Source organism: Carcharodon carcharias, chromosome 16 (genome assembly GCF_017639515.1).
Source record: "Carcharodon carcharias isolate sCarCar2 chromosome 16, sCarCar2.pri, whole genome shotgun sequence".
In the NCBI taxonomy this organism is placed as follows: domain Eukaryota; kingdom Metazoa; phylum Chordata; class Chondrichthyes; order Lamniformes; family Lamnidae; genus Carcharodon; species Carcharodon carcharias.
This window is the reverse complement of record NC_054482.1, coordinates 115,019,181-115,045,047: the sequence shown is the minus strand read 5'-3', so window position 1 is coordinate 115,045,047 and position 25,867 is coordinate 115,019,181. Positions and strand designations below refer to the sequence as shown.

At 40.1% G+C, this 25,867-nt stretch overlaps 1 protein-coding gene across 4 annotated transcripts in view; it reads left to right on the top strand.

The window, feature by feature from the left end:
- The window catches only part of syde2 (synapse defective 1, Rho GTPase, homolog 2 (C. elegans)), a 137,141-nt gene that overhangs the window by 94,909 nt on the left and 16,365 nt on the right, over positions 1-25,867 (top strand). For all 4 annotated transcript variants that reach the window (XM_041208243.1, XM_041208244.1, XM_041208241.1 and 1 more), the window contains 2 exons: positions 10,606-10,787; positions 15,738-15,969. In XM_041208243.1, the coding sequence (XP_041064177.1) occupies positions 10,606-10,787; positions 15,738-15,969 (414 nt within the window). The remainder of the gene's footprint in view (positions 1-10,605; positions 10,788-15,737; positions 15,970-25,867) is intronic.

Below are 25,867 nucleotides of genomic sequence, written 5' to 3'. Positions count from 1 at the left end.
TAGTAGGAGACTCAATAGTAAGGGAAATTGACGGGCGTTTCTGCAGGCGTAGATGTGACTCCAGGGTGTTATGTTGCCTCCCTAGTGCTAGGGTCAAGGATGTCACTGAACAGCTGCAGGGCATTCTAAAGTCGGAGGGCAAATAGACAGAGATCATGGTATATATTGGTACCAACGACCATAGGTAGAAAGAGGGATGAGGTCCTGCAAGCAGAATTTAGAGAGCTAGGAAACACATTAAAAACCCACGACCTCATAGGTAGTAATCTCTAGATTACTTCCGATGGCACGCGCTAGTGAGTATAGAAATAGGAGGTTAGTCCAGATAAATGCGTGGCCGGAGAGATGATGCAGGAGGGAGGATTTCTGGAACATTGGGACCGTTTCTGGGGGTGATGGGACCTGTACAAGGCAGACAGTTTGCACCTGAACCGGAATGGGACCAACATCCTTGTGGGTAGGTTTGCGTGTGCTGTTGGGGAAGGTTGAAATTAACTTGGCAGGGGGATGGGATCCTGAGAGGAGGTTCAGCAGGGGTAGATGCATGGCCAAAATTAGAAGAGAGAGCAAGTGAGCCTGGAAGGCATAGAAATTATAAACCAGTTAAGGCACAAGGGAGTTTGGCAAGGTTGGACGTTATTTATTTTAAAGCATGGAGACTGACGAATAAGGCAGATGAGTTGAGGGCACAGATTAACACATGGAAGTATGACGTTATCGCTGTCACAGAGACCTGGTTGAGAGAGGGGCAAGATTGGCAGCTCAGTATTTCAGGATATGGGGTCTTCAGGCGAAACAGGGAAGGAGGTAAAAGAGGAGGGGGTATCGCAATATTGATCAAGGAATCAATTACAGCAATGAGGAGGAATGACATCTTAGAAGGCTCCTCAATTGAAGCCATATGGGTAGAACTTAAAAACAAAAAAGGAGCAATCACATTGCTGTGACTGTACTATAGGCCCCCAAACAGTCAGAAACAGAAGAGCAGATACGTAGGCAAATTTCAGAGAAGTATAAAAATAATACGGTAGTAATAGAGTGGAATTTCAACTTCCCCAACATTAATTGGGTTAGTCATAGCGTGATAGGCTTAGAGGGAGCAGAATTCTTAAAATGCATCCAGGAGAGCTTTTTAAGCCAGTATGTAGAAGTTCCTACAAGAGAGGGGCGGTCCTGGACTTAATTTTAGGGAATGAAGCTGGGCAAGTGGTAGAGGGATCAGTGGAGGACCATTTTGCAGATAGTGATCATAACTCTTTCAGATTCAATGTTGTTATGGAAAAGGACAAGGATGGGCCAGAAATCAGTGTTCTAAATTAGGGACAGGCCGATTTTAATAAGATCAGATATGAATTGGCCAGAGTGGACTGTGAGCAGCTACTTTTAGGTAAATCTACATCAGAGCAGTGGGACTCATTCAAGATGGAAATAGGGAGAATATAGGGCCAACACATTCCAGTAAAGATAAAGGTGGGGCAATCAAATCCAGGGAACCCTGGATGTCGAGGGATAAAAAGGATTGGATAAAGGGAAAAAGGAAGGCTTTATGGCAGATACCGAGGGCTCAAAACAGCAGAAGCCCTGGAGGAGTATAGAATGTAAGGGGGAACGTAAAAAGGAAATTAGGAGACCAAAAAGGGGGCGTGAAAAAGCATTGGCAGGTAAAATAAAGAAAAATCCAGTTATTTCACAAACACATTTAGAGTCAGAGGATAACTTGGGAAAGAGTAGGGCCCATTAAGGACCATAGTGCTAATTTGTGTGTGGAGCCGGAAGATGTAGGTAGGGTTCTAAATGAATACTTTGTATCGGTGTTCACAAGTGAGAGAGCCGACGTGGGTATGGAAATCCAGAGAAGGACTATTATAGTTAAATAAATTAGCATAGAAAGGTAGGAAGTTCTAAGTGGTCTGGCAGGCTTAAAGGTAGATAAATCGCCAGGCCCAGATGAAATGTATGTCAGGCTGTTGAGTGAGACAAGGGACGAGATAGCAGGGGCGCGGACAATAATTTTCAATACCTCTCTGGCCACAGGAGAGGTGCCAAAAGACTGGAGGACAGCCAATGTGGTACCATTATTCAAGAAGGGAGGAAGGGATAAACCAGGGAACTACAGGCCAGTCAGTCTAACCTCAGTGGTGTGGAAACTATTGGAAGCAATTCTGAGGGACAGAATTAATCTACACTTGGAGAGGCAGGGATTAATCAAGGACAGGTAGCATGGTTTTGTTAAGGGGAGGTCATGTCTGACCAATTTGATTGAATTTTTCGAAGAGATGACCAGGTGTGTAGATAAGGGCAATGCATTTGACGTCGTCTACTTGGACTTCAGCAAGGTTTTTGATAAGGTCCTGCATGGGAGACAGATAACGAAGGTAAGAGCCCGTGGGATCCAAGGCAAATTGGATCCAGATTTGGCTGAGTGGCAGGAACCAATGGGTGATGGTCGAGGGGTGTTTTTGTGATTGGTAGCCTGTGTTCAATGGGGTTCCACAGGGATCGTTGTTGGGTCCCTTGCCATTTGCGGTGTATATAAATGATTTGGACTTGAATGTAGGAAGGTTGATCAGTAAGTTCACAGCTACCACGAAAACTGGTGGGGTGGTAAATAGTGAGGGGGATAGCCTTAGATTGCAGGAGGATATAGACAGGCTGGTCAGATAGCCTGATCAGTGGCAAATGGAATTTAATCCAGATAAGTGTAAGGTGATACACTTGGGCAGGACAAACAAGGCACGGCAATACATGACGAATGGTAGGACCCTGGGAAGTACCGTGGATCAGAGGGACCTTGATGTACATGTCCACCGGTCCCTTAAGGTAGCAGGACAGGTAGATAAAGTGGTTAAGAAGGCATATGGGATACTTGCCTTTGTTAGCTGAGGCATAGAATATAAGAGCAGGGAGGTTATGCTGGAACTGGATAAGATGCTGGTTAGGCCACAGCTAAGTATAGCATGCAGTCCTGGGATCCGCATTATAGGAAGGATGTGATTGCACTAGAGAGAATGCACAGGAGATTAACCAGGGCTGGAGAGTTTTAGTTATGAGGAGAGATTGGATAAACTAGGGGTATTTTCCCTGGAGCAGAGGAGATTGAGGGGGGACATGATTGAGGTCTATAAAATTGAGGGGCATAGATAGGGTAGACAGGAAGGAACTTTTTCCCTTGGTGGAGGGATCAATAACCAGGGGGCATAGATTTAAGGTAAGGGGCAGAAGGTTTAGAAGGGATGTGAGGAAGAATTTTTCACCTAGAGGGCGGTGGGAATCTGGAACTCACTGCCTGAAAGGGTGGTAAAGGCAGAAACCCTCGTAACATTTAAGAAGTATTTGGATGTGTACTTGCAATGCCTTGGCATATAAGGCTATGGGCCTTGTGCTGGAAATTGGGATTAGTATAGTTAGGCACTCGTTTGACTGGCGCAGATTCGATGGGCCAAAGGGCCTTTTTCTGTGCTGTAGACTTCTATGACTATGACTCTATAAATGTCCAGCTCCCGAGTAAAGTGAGTAAAAAACAGGAAAGTGACGGTCCAACTGTGGCCACCACTCCTTGTAAGCTCTGACCTATTAACTAGAAAATGCATCCTTGAAGTTTAACTTTCTGTAATATTTTCTTTGCCAGGGAGGCAGTGCAAAAGATCAAGGTTTGCTATTAAGTTTCACTTTAAGATAAATTCCAAAAGGAATATGCCTTGGGAATTAGTTGTTTCAGATGGTAGGAAGGTCCTGCAGGTGCAAGAAAACTTATCTGTCTTTAAACCTGCCTCTTTTTCTGCATGAGTAACAGCCCAGCTATGCAGCACAGACGTCTTGGTGTTTGTGCATAAAACCTTATACAGATTAAAATGTGTCTTTGGAGTCACCTTGTTTTTGTGTCCATTAGCCTTCCCTCTCTCCTACAAATTCCTTTGTTGATATAGGCATTGAGATCTCACCAAGACGTGACTGTATTAATAACACAAAGTGTGGTTGGTTGATTATATGAGAACAGTGATTGTTAATTCCAATTGCTTGTACAGAATTTATTATTTAAGTTCTAAGAAAATAACATGATAGCATTATATATCAAGAATCTGGGTAATTGTTAAATGATAAAGCAAAAGTCATTTACGAACAAAGGGGAGGAAAGGGTCAGAGCAGCAGCCACTGTCGACCAGGGATGTCAGCCATATCGTAAGAGTTCCCCTGAGCTCAAAAGTGTCAAAATTCCTTTGTCCAGGCCCATTTTATTGATGGGCCAAATAAGGGAGCATTTAGCTTAAGGAAGGTTCAGATAATTAGCTGGAGTAAATTACTGTTTGGGACAGCCTTACTGCACAGCCCAGAGATGACAATCTGCTGGTGCAGCTATGGAGATTTTACAACGTATGTATTTTGTGCTCTCTTGAAATTAAAGAAAATTTTTTACTGTCAAATGCATAAGTTTGAATGACCAAAGAACAAACTTGCCCTGGATAGTACAACCTATTTATGAAATAAATTTAATGATTTATGCTGTAATGAAACCTACTTATGTCATGATTGCATAATTTACTATTTAGAACTGAAAGAGTGATACTCTAGTCATTGCACCTTCTGTTGTTCTTACACAACAGATGAGTTAACTTATTTTAAATTCACAAGAAGCATCTTGACTAAGCTTGCTTTTATGTTTTGTCAGCCTTGTCTCACTGGGTTTTCAGTTTAAAAACTAGAAACAGGTTTCCAAATTAAATGAGGAGAAAATTGATTGTGTTGTTAATGTGCCAATAATACAGAAATAAAATTAGTTTGTTAAAATTGCAAAACCCTTTTTAATCTGCTTACCAATGAATCTTTTGGTTTCTGTCTGACTTTTAATGTTCTGGATTTTAGTATAGTTTATAGTGCTTCTTCCAGGTGCAATTACTTTGAATTTATTGCCCTTTTTATAGTAACCCAAGGATATTGGTGCTCGGCACAGTATGAATACTCTATAGCACTGAAGCAACAGATGACCCTGTGTGTGTTCAAAAGTGTGTGTAGCTGTTCAAAAATTTGATTTAAAACTTGCAAATCTATGTTGAGCAAGTGAAGTTGAAGCTGAGTGCTCATAATTTGACACCTCAATGAAATCTCCCCTTAACTTTCTCCCCCTTATCATTGGTACCATTCTAGTAAGTCACCTCTACACACACTCCAAGACCTTGCCATCCTTGCTAATGCATGGTGTATGGAACTTGGAGAGCATATTCTAGCTGCAACCTAATCAGTGATTTATAAAGATTTGGTGTAACTTCCTTGCTCTTGTCCTGTGTCTCTATTTATAAACCCAGGTACCTGTATGCTTTTTCAAGTTGCCCTACCACCTTTAACAATGTGTGTTGTGGTCTCTGTTCCTTCACCCTCTTAAAATTATTCTATTTTGTGTATATTAAGTGTCTACATTCATTTTGAAGTGTGAAGCAGGAAGAATCAGTAGCACTGCTCTGCATTAAATTTTATCTGCCATGGTTTTGCCGATTCCACCATTCTAAGTCCTTCTGAATTCTGCTGCTCTCCTCATCGCTGTTTAATACTTGCCCAAGTTTTGGGCAATCTGCAGAATTGGAAATTATGCCCCCATATCCAAGTGCAAGTCCTTAATGTGTATCAGAGAGCAGTGGTGCTACTGGGGATACTGCTCTATACTTCCCTCCAGTCTGAAATGATTATTTATCACTACTCTCTGCTTTCTGTATCTATGCTGCCACAGCCTGTTTAATCCCGTGGGCTTCAAGTTTGTTAACAAGTTCATTATGTGGTACTTTATCAAGCACCTTTTTGAAAGTCCAAATACAAATGAACTGCGCTGCTTTCATCAACCCCCCTTTATTTCATCAAATAAATCAGTCAAGTTTGTCAGACACTACTTGTTCCCTCTAAAGCCAATGTATCCTTAAGTGTAATACCCAAAACTAAACACAGTACTCCAGATGGGATCAGACCAAGGCTCGAGACAACTGAAGCATCATTTCCACCACTTTGTAATCCTGGCCTCATGAGATACAGGTCATTACTCAATTAGCCTTTCTGATTACTTTTTGTACCTGTGCTACCTTTGTGACTTATTTACCTGGATACCAAAATACCTTTGCTCCTCCAGTTTCTAGTCTCTAGCTATTAAGAAAATAATTTGATTTATCTTTCTTGGTCCAAAGAGGATAACCTTGTATTTCCCCACACTGACCTCCATCTGCCATAGTTTTTCCTACTCGCCTAATATGGTAAATTGTAACTTGCTACTACCATGCACACAACTTAACTGCTAACTTGGTGTCACCTGCAAACATGGATGTACAACTTTATTCCTTCACCATTTTATATATGAGTACAGATTCCTGGGTAAAGCTTATCATATCCTGCCAAACAAAAGTACATTCCGTTTATCCCTTCTCTCTACCTTTTGCTTCCCAACCAATTGCTCACTCCTATCTGAAAATTACCTTCTACTCCATGCTTTTTAATTTTTGCTATTAACCTCCTTTGCCGTAATCAATCCATGCCTTCTGGAGTCCATATAGACAGTATTTATAGGTGCTCCCCTGACCACCATGTTAGTCATCTCCTCCATAATAAAAATTAACTAGATCAGTCAGAAATGGCCTATTCTTCACACTCACATTGACTCTGATCAGTTTGTACTTGTTCTAGTGCTCAGTCACACTTTCCCTGATGGAATCCATTAAATTCCCTATAACTGATAGTAAACTGACAGCTCTGTATTTTCTGGGTTTCTCCCTCCTACCTATCGTAACAGAAGTGACATTTGCCATTCTCGAATCCAGTGGCACAATTCCTGAATCGGGATGAAAGCATCAGCAATTTCCCCATCTATTTACTCCAGCCTAGGTGAGAGCTATCAGATCATTGAGATTTGCCTGCCTTAAAATCCTATTATTTTCTCAACATTGTTTTACTTGCATCAAATTCAACCAGTTCCACACCTTGACTAACTATTAGGTTTCCTTGTACCACTGATACTTTGTCATCTTCCTTCAGTGAAAACTGAAGCCAACTGATTCACTTAATAAGCTTGTCGTTTCTTTATTATACATTTTATCACTTGAATCTGTCTTTAATGGGTCCGCGTTTTCCCATTGTCACTTCTTTCCGCAACATGTTTGTAAAAATAGCAGTTATCTTTTGTAAATTTTTGTTCATGCTCTCTTCTACAACTATTTAGAGTCATAGAGGTCTACAGCACAGAAAAAGGCCCTTTGGCCCATTGAGTCTGCACTGGTCAAACAAGTACCTAATTATTCTAACCCCATTTTCCAGCACTAGGCATAGCCTTGTATGCCATGGCATCACAAGTGTACATCCAAATACTTCTTAAATGTTATGAGGGTTTCTGCCTCTTACCATCCTTTCAGGCAGTGAGTTCCAGATTCCCACCACCCTCTGGGTGAAAAAATACTTCCTCACATCCCCTCTAAACATCCTGCTCCCTGCCTTAAATCTATGCCCCCTGGTTATTGATCTCTCCGCCAAGGGAAAAAGTTCCTTCATGTCTCCCCTATCTATGCCTCTCATAATTTTATACTCCTCAATCATGTCCCCCTCAATCTTCTCTGCTTCTGGGAAAATAACCCTAGTCTATCCAATCTCTCCTCATAACTAAAACTCTCCAGCCCAGGCAACATTTTGGTAAATCTCCTGTGCACTCTCTCTAGTGCAACCACATCCTTTCTATAATGCGGATTCCAGAACTGGATGCAGTACTCTAGCTGTGGCCTAATCAGTGTTTTATACAGTTCTGGCATAACCTCCCTGCTCTTATACTCTGTGCCTCAGCTAATAAAGGCAAGTATCCCATATGCCTTCTTAACCACATTATCTACTTGTCCTGCTACCTTAAGGGACCGGTGGACATGTACACTAAGGTCCCGCTGATCCATGGTACTTCCCAGGGTCCTACCATTCATCGTGTATTCCCATGCCTTGTTTGTCCTGCCCAAGTGTATCACCTCACACTTATCTGAATTAAATTCCATTTGCCACTGATCAGCCCGTGTGACCAGCCCGTCCATATCCTCCTGTAATCTAAGGCTATCCTCCTCACTATTTACCACCCCACCAATTTTCGTGTCATCCGCGAACTTACTGATCAACCCTCCTACATTCAAGTCTAAATCATTTATATATACCACAAACAGCCAGGGACGCAACACCAATCCCTGTGGAACCCCACTGGACACAGGCTACCAGTCACAAAACATCCCTCAACCATCACCCTCTGCTTCCTGCCACTCAGCCAATTCTGGATCCAATTTGCCAAATTGCCTTGGCTCCCATGGGCTTTTACCTTTGTTATCAGTCTCCCATGTGGGACTTTATCAAAAGCCTTGCTGAAGTCCAGGTAAACTACATCAAATGCATTACCCTCATCTATACACCTGGTCATGTGTTCGAAAAATTCAATCAAATTGGTCAAACGTGACCTCCCCTTAACAAAAGCATGCCACCTGTCCTTGATTAATTCCTACCTCTCCAAGTGTAGATTAATTCTGTCCCTCAGAATTGCTTCCAATATTTTCCCCACCACAAAGGTTAGACTGACTGGCCTGTAGTTTCCTGGTTTATTCCTTCCTCCCTTCTTGAATAACGGTACCACATTGGCTGTCTTCCAGTCCTCTGGCACCTCTCCTGTGGCCAGAGAGGTATTGGAAATTGCCAGCGCCCCTGCTATCTCCTCCCTTGCTTCACCCAACAGCCTGGCATACATTTCATCTGGGCCTGGAATTTTATCTACCTTTAAAGCCTGCCAATCCACTTAGAACCTCCTCCCTTTCTATTTTCTTTAACTATATCACAGCCCTTCTACCTGATTTCCATACCCACGTCATCCCCCTCACTTGTGAACACAAACACAAAGTATTAATTTAGAACCCTACCTATGTCTTCCAGCTCCACACACACATTACTAGTATGGTCCTTAATGGGCTCTTTTCCTAGTTATCCTCTTACTCTTAATGCATTTGTAAAATAACTTTGGATTTTCAATTATTTTACCTGCCAATGTTTTTTCATGCCCCTTTTTGCTCTCCTAATTTCCTTTTTAAGTTTTCCCCCCCCTCCGACACATTCTATACTCCTCTAGGGCTTCCGCTGTTTTGAGCCCTCGGTATCTGCCATAAGCTTCCCTTTTCTCTTCATCCAATCCTGTATATCCCTCGGCATCCAAGGTTCCTTGGATTTGTTGGTCCCACCCTTTGTCTTTATTGGAATATGTAGGTGCTGTACTCCCTATTTCCTTCTTGAATGAGTCCCACTGCTTTGTCACAGATTTACCTAAAAGTAGCTGCTCCCAGTCCACTCTGGCCAAATCATATCTGATCTTATTAAAATCGACCTCCCCCCAATTTAGAGCTCTGATTTCTGGCCCATCCTTGTCCTTTTCCATAACAACCTTAAATCTATTTATGTGGCAACATTTGCAATGAGTTGTGGCAGACTGATTGCCTCTATCTAACCCCAATTGTGGGCTTGCCTGATGTCCCCTCATGGACATCCAGCAAGTATTAGAGAAGAGAAGTGGGAACCTTAGTCAATTTCTCCTACTTAACCCAGGAGAACTGGGAGCAATAGTGCCCCAGCACTGCCCTGGTTTAGACAACTGAGGACAAATTGGGGATAAAATTTAGGAACTTGTATATAACATGATTTATAGACACTCAAGGTAAAAGTTGCATTTATATAGTTTTACATGCTCAGTTACTTTCTCGTGATGTTATTGTTGTTTAGTACCAGTTAAACATTGGGAGAACTGAAGCCATCATCTTTGACACCCACCACAAACTCCATTTCATTGCTATCGATTTTAACCCTCTCTCCAGTTATTGTCTGTCTTTGATCCTTATCCTAATCAATCCTGATATAAGCTTCTAACCTTATATCCTTGCTCCACCATTGCCAGTCAGGCTCTGGAATTTCCTCCCTAAACTGGCCTGCATTTTCACCTCCCGCTCCCTGTTTAAAACCCTCCTTAAAATGTGTCTTTGACCAAGTTCACTCCTTTTTGGCTAAGTAGCCATTTTTGTTTGTCTACACTTCTGAGAAGCCTTGGGAATGCAAGTAGCGAATTCAAAGAAACCCAAAGTTCTGACTCGATTTTGACATTTCAAAAGTATCTGATGTTGAACACTAACCAGCTTTGGCTATGGCATTCTCATTTAATTTCTTCCTCCATCTGCTTTCACTCTGGATGGATGTGAATTTTTGGAATCTTTTTGCAATTTATATTCTCTTTAGCCCAGCTGGCTCTGTACTTATTGGTGTTTCTGACTGTTGATACGTTGAGACTGTTGGAATTTTTAAATAAATATATTTATGGGCAGTTCTTTTTAGCTGCTCTATTTAAAATAAAATTGCCCAGTATTTGAGATGAAATTTGCCAATACCAGCATTTTGTATGCCACTCCTTGTGAACACAGTCACTAAGTTTAATTTGTAAATGTCTTACCATGTCTTTGAGCTTTTCTGCATGCTTACTTGTGAGTACTGAAAGGATTCTAGTAACTTGTTTGTCATTCCTAAATGTTTTGAGCAAATACATACATGACAGGTGGCCTCATTGGTTCTTCTTTTCAACACATACAGGTGTTCTCAAGGATTATTTGAGGGAACTGCCATCTCCTTTGATAACAAAGCAGCTGTATGAAGCAGTTTTAGATACCATGGCTAAGCAACCCCTCAAGATTACCTCTTCTGGATGTGAGAATGACTTCAGTGACTCTGAATACACAGTTGGTCTCTTGGACTGTCTGCCTGAAGTGGAGAAGGTAAGCATGAAGAGCCTGTGTCTGAACAAAACTATACTATTTAGAATTGATTAAGTTTTGGAGAACAAAAAGGGATAAGTAAGTACTGAGTCCAGTTACTGTATCTTCTAGTCTAATGTTGCACACAACATTTAGACATGTATCCTTCCCCATTATTTTTGTTTACTTACAGTCAGAAAAGTGATGGAATCTCTATTAAGCTTCAAAATATTAATCCAAGTATGAACTGGCTAATTCATAATTATAATATTTGAGGAAAACTGCAGTGTATTGGAGAAAGATTGTGTTTTTTGCCATTATTTGATACTGAGAGTTACATTAATGATTTTGCTCTATATTGCTACAATTGTTACATAAATATGAGATATACACTTAAATGATGAAATAATTTTAGTAGAAGAGATTGTTTCTAATAAGTATGCAGTAAAGCTTAAAGGCATGGGAAGACATTTAGAAATTAAATTTGGTGATCCTGTGCTTCCGGCGTTCGGTTTTGCTTGAAGAAAGGCCAACGGACTGTAGCCATAATTTTTCCATCTGTGCACCCTTTTAATGCAATTCAATATTGAGTTGATTAATTTTCCCTTGAGTAATTTTATTACAGTTGAATATTGTTGAATACTGACTATTGAGGTGTTGATGACTAGCCAGTTTGGATGTAATATTTATAAAGAGGAGGACAGGACCATGAAACTGTGTGACTGGTATTGTAAATAAAACTTCACATTTCAATTGTGATTTTGTAGCTTGTTTATAGTTATAAGTGACTGAAGAAAATCTTACATGTAAAATCCTATGGATAAATAAACCGATATCGGATTATAAACTGAAACAAATGCTCTGAGTGTTTGACAATGAAACCTTTAAGTAAAACTATTCTACCCAAGGATTGAAGAGTTTTGAAGGAAGTAATGAGCTGAATTGAAATTATTAACTTTATCCAAAGTCTTAAATTATGTTATGGAAGTGGAGCAGAGGATTCAGATAAAATACAGTTTCATTGTGCTTTCGACTGAAGCCTTGGCTGATAGCTGGTTTCCAGGACCACAATCAAATGAAAGTGAAATGATCAAAGCTTTAAAACTTCTGTGATGTCAAAACATTGTGCATGACTATGTATGTTGCCACATAAATTGATAAATATCAAGGTTCTGTGCAGATTCATTGAGAGACAAAGTGAAGAGTGAATGAATTTGTAACCCTTTGATCTCATGACACTATAGATTATGTAAAATGTTGAAGTGAGCCATAGCTGGTAATAATGCCCACTATAATTCTTGGACAGTATCTTTCTTGTCACCTGAGAACTGTGGCCCAAACCAGACAGTATTTTAACGACAAAACAAAAACAGAATTACCTGGAAAAACTCAGCAGGTCTGGCAGCATCGGCGGAGAAGAAAAGAGTTGACGTTTCGAGTCCTCATGACCCTTCGACAGAACTAACGACCCTCAATATGACTCTCTTGTCTCAACATTTTACATGTGATCTGGAGCCCAAAATTGTGCACATTACTTAAACTGTGGTCTTATTGAGATTCATGTAGGTCTACCATTGCATCTTAATTATTAAATTCTATTTATTTTGCTGTAAATCCCAGTGTTCAATTTGCCTTTTCAATGATCTTATCTTTTTGAAGTACTATCTCTAATGTATGTGAATTTGAAACTCCTAAACTTTTCAATTCTTCCATATCGCCAAATCCTCCCTTATAATATGATGTTACATTTTTGTTTTAATGTCACTTTTTCTTTTCCTGATTTCACAATCTTATCAACACCACCTTGTAGCTTACTTAAAGTCCTCAAACATTATTCGCTATGTCTCCTGTTTTAGTGTAGTTGCAGATTAAGACACACTTTCCTCCAAATCCTAATCCCTGATATACACAGTGAACAAAAACAATCCCAGAACAAAATCCTGTGAGACAACACTACCCACTTTCTACCAATCTGCGAAACTGCCTTTCTGTTCCCTCCTTCCATTCAACCAGTTCCCCCTAATTCCACAACTCTTCTCAGTATTCTCCAGTTTGTTTAGTCCCCAAAGTGTCTGTACATCACATTCACTACATGCCCCATCCACCATAGCTGTCACCTCCTCAAAGAACTCTTAGAATTAGATAAAATGTTCAAACGTTCTCGGAATAAAATTAATTTTAACAATTACACTTAATTTACATTTCTGCTTGCATTGTAATAGAGCAGACTCGGTAAGCTTGATGAATAAATCCTTGCTTTATAAAACTTGGAAGGTGTATGCATGATTAATGAATTCCCTTTTAAACAGAATCACAAACAATAACACCTCCTTTGACTGTGTCATGCTATCCCAACTTGTCCTTGTTGACCTTGCTGCTTTTATATGGTTGACCACACCATCCTCCTCTGATGCCTGTCCTCTGTTGTCTGGCTCACTGGGACTGCTCTTCCTTTGTTCCACTTTTAACTATCCAATCTTAATCAGTGTATCTTAAGTTGGCTTCTGTCTTGCCCCTTCACCGCTGCCTTTGGAGTTGTTAAGGGATATATTCTTAACCCTTCCCCCATCTGTGTGCTATCCTTTGCTGGTAGTCTCTGAAGACATGGAATCAACTACCGCATGTCTATTAACAATGCCTAGCTCTGCTGTCCTGCCTATTCTGTTGCCTCTCAGTCTGCTTGTCTGACATGCAGTCCTGGATGAGTTACAATTTCCTAAACCTAAACACTTGTAAGACTGAAGCCATTGTCTTCAACCCCTGCAACAATCTCATAACCTCACCACACCTCTACTGGCCCTTGTCTCAGATTGAACCAGACTGTTTACCCTGAATTGAGCTTCTGACCACGTATCCTTTATATTACTTTGAAATCCTACTTCCATCTCCATAAAGCTGCCTGCTATCTCTCCCTCCTCAAGGCATCTGCTTAAAATTTCATCCACCTCACATCACCTCCTTTAACTGCCTGGATGTCTCCTACACCCAAAAATTTCAGTTGATCCAAAACTCTGTAACACATATCCCGTAACCACAAGACACACTCAATGATTCTTGCTGAGAGCAGTGTGACACTTCAATCTGCAACCGTGGATCAATTTCAATTTCTGGGCTTGACAGTGACCACAAACTGGGATAGCAGCACTGAAATCAAGCCAAGGCTAGCAATTTCCTGGTCTACAATGCATCATCTGAATGAAGTATGGAAAGCATCGAACACTGGCCTGCACTTGAAAAGGCTTGTAAAATCCCTGGTATGGAACATGGCACAGTATGGGTGTGAAGGCTAAACTCTCAATAAGGCCATGAGAAGACAATTGCAGCTTTGAAATATGGCTCTGGCGAAGGGCCCTTAGAATCAGCTGGACAAGGCGATGAACCAATGATTTTGTCCACGGGAAAATCATCTCATGGGCTTTTAGCTGAAGTGAAGAAGCTGTAATTGAGAAAGTATAACCATTGGAAAAGGTGGGGCGGGAGACTGGTGTTGGTGACAATGGAAGGTGCAACATCAGAAAGAACAAGCCAGGTTGGTGAAGGTCTGGATGGGTAGACAGCATCAGAAACTGGATGGAGGGAGGAATGACTATGGCACGCAGAATTATAGTAAACAAAGAGAGATGCTTACGGCACTTCATGGACTATGGCTAGTTATGGATTATTGGTAGTGTTCAATGTTCCAACCAGTTAAGAATTCTGTCCACCCATGTGGCTGGTATCTTGATTTCTTGCCAGGATTGTCATCTTTCCCGATCACCAGTTTTGACTTTTAATGAGTATGGAAATTTCAGTTAAGAGCTTTGTCCTGTTTCCGTCACTGTCATGGTTTAAATGTTTATTATCCATTACAAATAGTAGACTAATCCCAACAATATTTAACTGAGGTTCTGAAGTAATGTACAATTAGTAACTTATTTGTAAAAAAATCCTTCATGCCCTTTAGTTACAATGTGTTTGATTATTTTTTCATATGAATAATGGCTCAGGATTGATTGAAAGCTGAAATGCATATTCAGCATTTGCAAGATTTCTTGGTTTTGGGTCGAAAGTAATTATCATTTCAAAACTTAAAAGGAGGAAGATTTGAGTTCAGAAATTTCCTATACTTCAGGGCTGCTATTCAGTATGAACCTTTTTAGTTTGCTGTTGGGGCTGTGCTGTGATTGAATCCAGGAGGTCTGGAGTATATTTGCAGTGCCATCATGTCACATTATTGATGTGCTTTACACTGACGCAGCTCAAACATTCTTATCACTGCTTTTGTTCCTTTTGCATTCTTTGGATGCCAGCAATAATCTAAAATTAAGTGGGATGACTTTCTGGGATGAAAGATTTGCTGGTATTTAGGTACTGTAAGCGACTTCCATTCCTGCTTGAATTTGAAAGTCAGTCTGCTTTATACAGTGAATTAAACTAGTTTAATGCAGAGCTTCCCAAAGTATTTTTGTTTAATCCAGTCCATAAAATTAGAAGAACTTGAAATAAGTGCGGAGTGTGTCAGTTCTGAGAATGACTTATATGTATTTAAGCGGGCTCCCTTTTAAGAAACTGGCTTCACAAACCATGAAGGGAGTTTAATAATGACTCTCTCTTTGTGAGAACTCACAGTGGCTTTTTATATTAAAGGCTGTGATATATTTGAGAGCCTTATAATGGAAGTCTGTTGTAGGACATTAAATGGTTATTAGGAGGAGATAGTCTTCATCAGTGGTCTGCTGTGCCATGTTTGTCTCATTACAGTGAGGCCCAAAGGCCAATATATGGGACGTTATGGATCTTACCATTCAGGTATCAATCATTGTGTTCCCCCACATCCCCAACATGCAAGTCTGAATGTCCAGGCCATCATGTTTAAGCACCACTTCACTGTGCTCCTTTGCAAACTTTAAGCTATCACCCTTTGAGTTGATGTTGTGATTTCTGCTTTTTCTTCAGTTGTACATTGCAAATCCTATGTATTTTTTGTCTTAGGCAACACTGAAAATGCTACTGGATCACCTCAAACTTGTAGCTTCATACCACGAGGTGAATAAGATGACCTGCCAGAACTTGGCAGTATGTTTTGGCCCAGTGCTTCTAAGTCAGCGTCAGGAGACTTCCAACCATAGCCACAGGGTTTTTACAGACTCGGAGGAGTTGGCCAGTGCGCTGGACTTCAAGAAGCACATAGAAGTATTGCATTATCTACTTCAACTTTGGCCAGGTGAGAGAAATTTGTCAACATCTTTAAATATTTAACTGCAACAAACTATATTTTTAAGGATAAAAACAGAAAATGCTTAAACTCAGCATGCCTGGCAACATCTCTGGAGAGACAAAGAGAGTTAACTTTTCAAGTCCAATGTGACTCTTCGTTGGAACTCCACCATTTTCCATTTTTATTTGATGTCCAGCATCCTCAGTAATTTGCTTTTTTAAAATAAATTGTGTTGAAAAAATAAAAGCTGGGCCAAGATCGCATCATCTGATTTATCAGTTCTGTTCCTCAACACTGAATTTTTTAATGCTGTATTATTGAACATCAACACACAAAATAATACACAAAATTATCTCTTTGAACTTTGGCATTTGCATCAAAGTATTTTGCTGTGTGTTGGAAGAGATTGGTAAAACTTTTTAACAAATAGAATTTTGTATTTTCTTGAATTTTTTTGATTTGCATCCTGGCCCGTTCCTGGACTTCTGTCCACAGGCAACTGACATGCTCCATTGCCTCACCCGAGTGGTCATGCTTTTTTGTGTAGGGGAAAAAACAAGTGTTGGCAGACGACTTCTGAGCAGGATCATCACAGTTGAGACAGATTCTGCCTTTGTCCAGCAACAATTACCAGGTGAATGTATTGAGTTGGAAACCTGGCTGATTCTTTCCTACCCTAATCCAGCCTCTAGGTGACAACAAGCAAAACATGATAGAATTTCTTGTTCAGCTTAAAGGGTACAAGTGTAGGTGTTAGACTAGTATTTTCAACCTGATTAAAGGTTTAATGGTATGAGAGCAGAGCTAGCTAAAATGAACTGGGAAACTAATTTAAAAGGTAGAACAGTAGTGATGCAGTGGCAGACTTTTAAGGAAATATTTAACTCACAACAAAGATTTACCCCAGTGAGAAAGAAAGAGAAGGATGCAACATCCCTGGCTAAATAAGGAAGTTAAGGATAGTATCACACTGAAAGAAACACTGTACGAATCTGCAAAGATTAGTGGTAAATCAGGAGATTGACAGATTTTAAGAACCATAATAGAGGGGGAAAGTTGAGTATGACAAAAGGTAGCTAGCAATATAAAAACAGACAGTAAGAATTTCTACAAGCACTTAAATGGGAAAAGAGTAACTAAAGCTTATGTTGGTCCTCTTAAAGAGTGAGTCTGTGGAATTGATAATGGAAAAAAAGAAAAGGTGGAGGCGTTGAAAAGATACTTTGTTTCTGTCTTCATTATAGAAGACCTAGAACATTTCCCAAAGATACTTGAAAATCAAAAGGGGAATGGAGAGGAAGGAACTGAACACAATTACTATCACAAGGGCAAAGATGCTGGGATAACTATTAAACCTAAAGTCTGACAAGTTCCCAGGACAAGATGGCCTGCATCCTAGGGTCTTAAAAGAAGTGGCTGCAGAGATAATACATGCATTGGTTATAATCTTCCAAAATTCCTTGGATTCTGGAAGGGTCCCAGTGGATCGAAAAGTAGCTAACGCAACATGTTTATTCAAGAAAATGAGGGAGACCAAAAGTGGGAAGCTATAGAGCAGTTAGCTAACATCTGTCATAAGAAAATTGCTAGAACCCATTATGAGCAGGATGCTTAGAAAATCATAATGTGGTCAGGCAGAGTCCATGTGGCTTCGTGAAAGGGAAATCATGTTTTTCTAATCTATTAGAATTTTTTGAGGAAGCAACAATCAAGGTAGATAAAGATCAACCTGCAGAAGTGGTGTACTTGGATTTTCAGATGGCATTTGATAAGGTGCCACATCAAAGATTACAATGCAAGATAAGAGAATGTAGAATAGGGGATAATATACTAGCATTGATAAAGGATTTGTTAACTACCAGGAAGCAGAAATTAGGGATAAATGGATCTTTCTCAAGCTGTAACTAGTGGAGTACCACAGGGATCAATGCTGGGGTCTCAACTATTTACAATCTGTATCAATGACTTGGATGAAGGGACCGAATATATGGTAGCTAAGTTTGCTGATGATATCAAGGTAGGTAGGAAGGTAAATTGTCAAGAGGAGGTAGAGAGCCTGTAAAGGGATATAGACAGATTAAGTGAGTGGGCAAAAATTTGGTGATGGAGCATGATGTGAGAAAATGTGAACTTGCCTACTTTGACGGGAAGAATAGATCAATATACTATTTAAATGGAGAGAGATGTGGAACTTGGTAGTACAGGGATCTGTGTGTCCTGATACATGAATCACAAGAAGTTGGTATGCAGGTACAGCAAGTGATTAGGAAGGCAAATGTAATGTTGGCGTTTATTGCAAGGGGAGTGAAATATAAAAGTAGGCAAGTTTTACTGCAGCTGTATAGGACATTGGTGAGACTACATCAGGAATACTGTGTACTGTTTTGGTCTCCTTATTTGAAAAAAATATATAATTGCATTAGTAGCAGTACAAAGAAGGTTCACTCGATTCATTCCTGGGATGAACATTTATCCTATGAAGAAAGGTTGAAGAAGTTGGGCGTATACCTACTGGAGTTTAGAAGAGAGAGGTGATTTTATTGAAACAAACTCATCCAGGCTTCTTAGGCAGCACCTTCCAAACCCACGATTACTACCATCTAGAAGGACAAGGGCAGCAGATAAATGGGAACACCACCTGGAAGTTCCCTCTCCATGCCACTCACCATCCTGACTTGGAAATAGTCACCGTTCCTTCACTATCGCTGGATCGAAATCCTGGAGTTCCTTCCCTAATAGCACTGTGGGTGTGACTACACTACAGGCACTGCAGTGGTTCAAGAAGGCAGCTCACCATCACCTTCTCAAGGGCTATTAGGGATGGGCAATAAATGCTGGCCTAGCCAGCAATGCCCCCATCCCGTAAATGAATAATTTAAAAAAGATCCTAAGGGGATTTGATAGTGTAGATACCAGGAGGATGCTTCCATTTGTGGGAGAGACTGGAACTCGGGGACATGGTTTAAGTCTATGGAATTCTTGTCCCTAGAAAGCAGTGGAGGCTGGGTCATTGAATTTATTCAAGGCAGAATTAGATTTTTGATAGACAAGGGAATCTAGGGTTAAGGGGAGGGGGGGTGCAGAAAGGGAAGTGGAATTAAGACAACAACTAGATCAGCCATGATCCCTACTTTTCTGAGGGAGGGCTGCAATTTTTCAAACTAAATTTGCCATGATGAATGGTGAAGAAGGTTCAAAAGGCCAAATGGCCTACTCCTGCTCCCTAGCCCTATGTTCCCAAGTTCACAGAGAAATTTGGCTGTGGTAATAGCAAGCTAGTGGCGGAATATGTGATGGGATGTTTTCTGAATGAGCCCAAAAGCTTTTGTTCATTTCTGCATAGAATTACAGCGCAAAACTGGTCATTCAGCCCAACTGATCTATGCCAGTGTTTATGTTCTACTTGAGCCTCCTCCCACTCCTCTTCATGGAATCCTATCAGCAATTTTGCAAGATCCAAATCAGTACAGTGAAAATTCTAGTTTTGGAAATCTCAGGCAAATGAATTGGCAATCAGCACAGCTGACTATAAACCTTGCTCTGAGGTCCTCTTGATTTTATTGTGAAGGAACCTTGTCGCAATGAAAACACTTAGGCGTTTGAATGTCACTTCACCCTCAGCACTTTCCTTTCTGGTCTGAGGAGAAATTTCCTGAGAATTTCTAACTGTCCCTTCCCTTCCCTGACTACTTGCCTTCCTTTCACCTTCCCATCTTCTATCCTTCTCAGGTTTATGGGGATGACGAGAAAAAGGTTTAGATTTATTGACCATCTCTGCTGCCTGTCTAGCTGTTTTAACCTTCTGGTTTTTAACATGGATTCGAACTACAAGAGGAAGTGAATCTTTAAATTCTTCAAAAGAATTATTTCCCTAAGAGCTTCATATGTTGTCTCTATCTTTAATGTCCTTATCCAGCTGTCAAAATTACTTTGCCTTTACCCTTTCAAATTCAATATAGGTCTGCCCATGCTGTTTCCTTATATTCTGAAATCTCTTCCTCTATGCCTCAGGGATTAACTCATATGCTCTCAGAATAGCCTTTTTTAACTGCATCATCATCCACCGATATCTCTTCTGAAAGTGAAACATAAATGTCATGAGCTCTACCTACCAACCTAGACTGTAAAAGTAGTTTTGCCACTACGTTTGCCTAGATATCTTTTCAAATGAAATAAAGAATGTCTCTATATTCCTTCCCTCAAACTTCGGAAGAGCTTGTACAAATTTAAATATCTCCCCACGGGGTTCTGATCTGGAAATAAATCCTTCCTCCCCTACTGGTGTTTCTTTCTTAACTGCCAGCATTTTAAGCTGGAATATTCTGTCTCTTTTTTTTTCTTTTTCCTCCTTTTCTATCCTCACCAATTCTAACTCCCTTTCCTGTTGTCTTTCTCTGTCCTGCCTTTCTGCCTATTCCCTTTGGAATGCCCTTTCTCTTTCCTTTTCCTCAATTCAGTCTTTTTCATTTGCAACTGAATTTGAGCCCATTCCAATGACCCACCCCTTGGAGAACTTGGTCTCTCAGGTATCCCTTCCAACTTTAAATGCTGTGCTATACCTTCAATTATGTCTTATTTCCTTACCCCGGCAGGTAATCTTAATTGTAATTTATCTGCCAATTCCATCAGCTTCCTCTTGGTTAATTTCTGTAAACCAGTCAGAGTTATATTTTCCATCTGTAAAAAAGAAAGTCTTAACAACCTCAAACATCATTTCAAATTCCAACCTGTATAATACGTCACAGCAACTCCAATTCCTACGTCCAGGAGCTCTTTACTTCACCTACTTGTTAAAAGAATTCACAAATCCCACCAATGTCCAGGATTTCCAGGCCCAGACCAATTATTATTCCACATCCAATCACCTCCTGTTTTTGTTTCAAATCCCGGACGAGCCCCCACCTGTTATAATCCCAGCTGAGATTAACCCTGGACAAGCCTGATCCCAGGGTGACACGCAGCCTGATAGATCCTAACTTTTATTTGTTTCTTTAAATACATAGAGAGTAGCTACTGAACAGAGGCACAGGGGTCAGCTGATGAACTTTTAACAAAAGAATAAAACATTTATTCAACAAGGAAAGATGAACTATATTACAGTACTCCTTCATCCTCAATTTTACAGATGTATACAAATTTGTAAAGATAACACAAGTTACAAAAGTTATCTTAGACTTTAATGTTCACAGTAAGTACACAGTCCATTACACCTATGGCACTCTGTGGTCAGACACACCACACTCTGACTGACAGATGTCACCTCAACCAGATGCTATGGATCTCTCCTCCACTCCCTCCAGACGCTTGTCATACCATGAGCCAATCAGTCTCACTAAATTCCATCCTTCACATGAGGGTTTCCATTCTCCATTCTCCAAGACCTCATCTTGAAATTTTCTCCCAAACCAACACTTTCTCACAGAAGCATCTTCCTTACAGATGCCTTCCGCAAGGGTTTGCCTCCAGGGTTTTGAACTGTCCTCGTGATGATCCTCTTCCTGGGTCACCACATGCAATCACGAAGAACACAGGAAGAGAATGATTTCCCTACTTTTCTGAGGGAGGGCTGCAATTTTTCAAACTAAATTTGCCAAGAAATGAATTTAAATCCAGCCTAAGGTCAATTAGAAATTTCCACTCAACCTGTGCAGATTATAGGTTTTCCAGTAACATAAATGGGTTTCTCCTAATGTGTTTTGTCCCTGCTCCAATCTACAGCTGTTCAAGGGGTGGGGAGAAAATTGATGAGAACAAGGAAGAAAACAAATGCACTTTTTTATTGGGCGTGGAGTGGACAGTAAATACTCGCCTTGCTAGCAATGCTCACATCTTGTGACTGAATAAAATAAAAAGTTAATGTTGGAAGGATTCATTTCTTCTGTCTCTAATTTCAGTTTTAGGCAGTAACAAGTATATGTGGTGTAAACACCTTATGTGTTAATTTCAAAAGTTCAAGCACTGGCTACAATGATACATTGTAAATTAATTGAAATGTTTCTATTCTCATTAGATGGATTGTTCAGCCACCTCAGTTCAATAGTCAAATAGAAGTTAACACTGGTAACTAAATACAGTGCAGGACCCCAGAATTTCACTGAATGAAATCTCACTTCAGACAATAAAACAGATATGCACTTGGAGATGTAAGACTATATCCATAAATATTTTCTTTAAATCTATATATTTCAAATTTAATAAGTGAAATTTGGAAAAGAGTAAATAACTCTACCATGTACTTTCTAATATAAATATTTAGTGTCAACATATCTTGATTAAAAAGTATATTATGATTTCAGCAAGTTTTGGTTATAATTCATTTGTGTTTTTGGAAAAAGTTGTGTACATATAGTGAAACAACCTGGTTATTTGGAAGGATCAAAGTGCACATTTTCACATTTTATACTAAGAAGCATTTGTGAAATGCCCTCTAGGGGTTTATTTTTGTCATTAATCCAAGCGCTTTACTTTCCTAAAGTTACTTGAAATTCTGTTATACAACCACCCTAGTGCACAGAAGGATTTTTTTTCCTGGCATTTGTTATGGGAAAGAGTACTGCTGACTTCCTGCAATTCCACTTTTCCCAATGAAGCTTGGAATTGGAGTTAAATTGCCCAGAGCTCAGTTATTTCATACTGTTTTAATAACCTGAAATAATTTTATAGCTTAATGCGGATTCCTGTTTGAGAAATTATTTAAACTGCCTAGTCCTCTGACTGTTCTGGTAAGTACTTACCAAGAAACAGATGTATAGCATGTGTTGACTTTTGAGGAAAAATTCATGAAGGCTGGGCCCCCCCACACACACTACATATAGATGGTAGAGGAATGTGTACCTTAAAGTTTCTATTTTCAGAAAACAGATTAATTTTTTTTAAATGAAAGCACTAGAGAAGCAGGATTGCTGAACATGTCTAATTCAGCAACAATTCTATTTGAGATTTCAATATCGTTTCCAAAGATTGATTTGGGTTAAGAGCTACAAGACACTGAATTAATATTTGAATACATCTCTGCTGAGCTGATCAGAGATCTCGCTCATCATTAAATTTCTGCTGGTGTGTCTGTGATGCCAAATGTTTATTTTAACATTTTTGTCTGAACTGGAGGAAACCAAAATTTGGGACCACTAGTGTTACATATGTACTTCCTTCAATCTTTGTGAAAGATGGTGTTAGGACCATGTGAGGAGAGTTAAAAACATGACACCCCTATCTTGCCACTTCAGGTCTGACTATAACACGGTTTTTTTTGTGAATTTAGAGAGGATGTGCTTTGCAAATATTACAAGAATTGCATTATGTACACTTTGAAATTATTAAGAATTTGTCAGACAGGTTTTCTGAGTTTAGACAAAGAATAAAATATGTTTATTAAAATTGCTTCCCAAGTTTAAAAAAAAACTAGGTAAATAACAACCGCCACTCACATGTCTCATGCATTCCCTGGGCCCCCCCACACACACTACATATAGATGGTAGGATAAGAGGGTAGGCTTAAAGATTTTTTTTACGGTTCATGAAGAAGATAAATAAAAGGAATATACAGTTACCTGTCCTTTGGCTGATCCTGATGCAATGATCCCACATTGTGGCCATTTTGTTCAGTTGTCTTCCTGGGTGTAGTTGTATGTATGGAACAGATTTCCATGTTTTATTCCCAAAAGATTTCTCTTCACAGGATGGTTACTTTGAAAGTCCTGGCACAATAGAGAGAGAGAAAGAGAGAGAAACCACTTCTTTGTAGCCTTTTTATACAGCAGTCAAGCTCTCTGGCTTTGCAAACAGTTCTTAAAATCCTTCTGGCTGTATGCTCCAGAGGAATTCGATTAATCCGTGTCTCCTCTAGTCATTGTTTTTTAGAACAGGTAATTGCATTTTGATGTCTCATCTCAGAAACCTTTGAAGAGTTTTAAGATAGTGTAAAAGCTAATGTGAGATGTCTGTTTCCTTTTTATCCCATTTGGGTGGAATGCAAGTTGTATATTGTGGCTGGCTGGCAGTCCTCCATTATCTTAACAGGATTAGAGTTTGATTTTTTTAAAAATCCAGCCAGAAAAGGAAGAGGTTCAAATTTTATTTTTTTTAAAAAGCATATCCTCGTAATGATGTCAACAAAGCCACAAAGAAGAGTCATACGAACTCAAACTGCTAACGTTTTCTCTCCACAGATGCTGCCAGATCTGCTGAGTTTTCCAGCATTTCCTGCTCTTTATAAGCCATGAGAATGATTCAGTTAGCAAGAATTTTAATTTGTGCAGTACAGACCTTTCCACGGGACACCACAACAACTTAAATTAATATAGTGACTTTAATGTAGTAAAATGTCTCAAGGCGCTTTATGGAAGCATTATAAACAAAACATGACACTGAGCCACGAAAGGTGATAGGGAAAGCTTGGGCAAAGTGATAGGTTTTAATGAACTTCTTGAAAGAGGAAAACAATGTAGAAAGGTATAGGGAGGGAATTCCAGAATTACTGAGGACGTTGGCACCAATGGTGGAACACTTAACACTGGGCTGCTCAAGAGGCCAGAATTAGAGGAGAGCAGATAACTTGGAGGGTTGGGAAGCTGGATGGGTTTATAGAGGTAGAGTGGAGCAAGGCCTGTCGAGATTTGAAAACAAGGATAAGAATTTTAAAATCAAGATGTTGCTTGACCAGGAGCCAATGTAGGTCAGCGAAATACAAGTGATAGGTGAATGCACTTGGTGCAAGTTAAGTTACAACCACCCAGAGTTTTGAAGGGGGCCAAGGGGGTAGTTCTGGCTGGGGTGGGGGCTGCGCACCAGAGCTATCAGTGCAGTAGCAGGAAGAAAAGCCATTTCAAGTGGTACAATTAGATAGACAGGAACAGAACCAGCTGAGAGCAGTCCCACCTAGCTGGGAGACAACAGTGGAGAGGCATCGGAGGAGGTGTTGTCAACCAGATTGAAAGGGTGAGGTGGAAAGTTTACTGTTTGTCAAAATCACATGAAAGTCACAAATGACATCCTGCAAGAAACATTGTGGCAGGGTCGAAATCTGATCAGACAGTTGCAAATATGGAATTCCAGGAAAGGTGGATACACATTTGAGAGGTGATAACAGGTTCAAGGACTTTAGAGAGGAAAGGGAGGTTGGAGTTGGGATGATAGCTTACAAGGACAATGGGGTCATAGGTTTGTTTTCTTGAGGTTTTTTTAGGTGTGACTCTTGAAACATGACCTTTAATGAATACAATGGCTCCGCCTTTTACGAACATACATACAAACGTATGAAGCAGGACAAGAAAATTTGGTCCCTCAAGCCTTCTCTACCATTTGATAAGATCATGGCTGACCTGATTGTGGCCTCAACTCTACTTTCTGGTCTACCGCCTATACCCTTAAAAATATTCAGTGCCCCTGCCTTCACTGCTCTTTGAGGAAGAGAATTCCACAGACTTAATGACCTTCTGAGAGAAAAAATTTCTCTCATCTCCATCTTATTTTTAAACAGTGTTCCCTTGTTCTAGTCTCTTATAAAGGAAAACATCCTCTCAGCCTCCATCTTGTCAAGTTCCCTCAGAATTTTTTTTTGTTTCAATAAGATTATCTCTGTCTTCTAAACTCTAGTGGGTACAGGCCCAACCTTCCCCACAAGAAAACCCCTTCACCACAGAAATCAGCCGCATTGACCACCTCTGAACTACTTCTAATGCAGTTATACCTTTCCTTAAATAACGAGACCAAAACTCTACACAGTACACCAGATGTGGCTGCACCAATTGCCTGAACAACTATAGCAAACCTTCCCACTTTTATACCTCATTCCCTTTGAAATAAAGGCTAACAATCCATTTGCCTTCCCAGTCACATGCTATACCTGCATACTATTTGTGATTCATATACCAGGGCACCCAGATCTCTCTGTACTGCGGAGTTT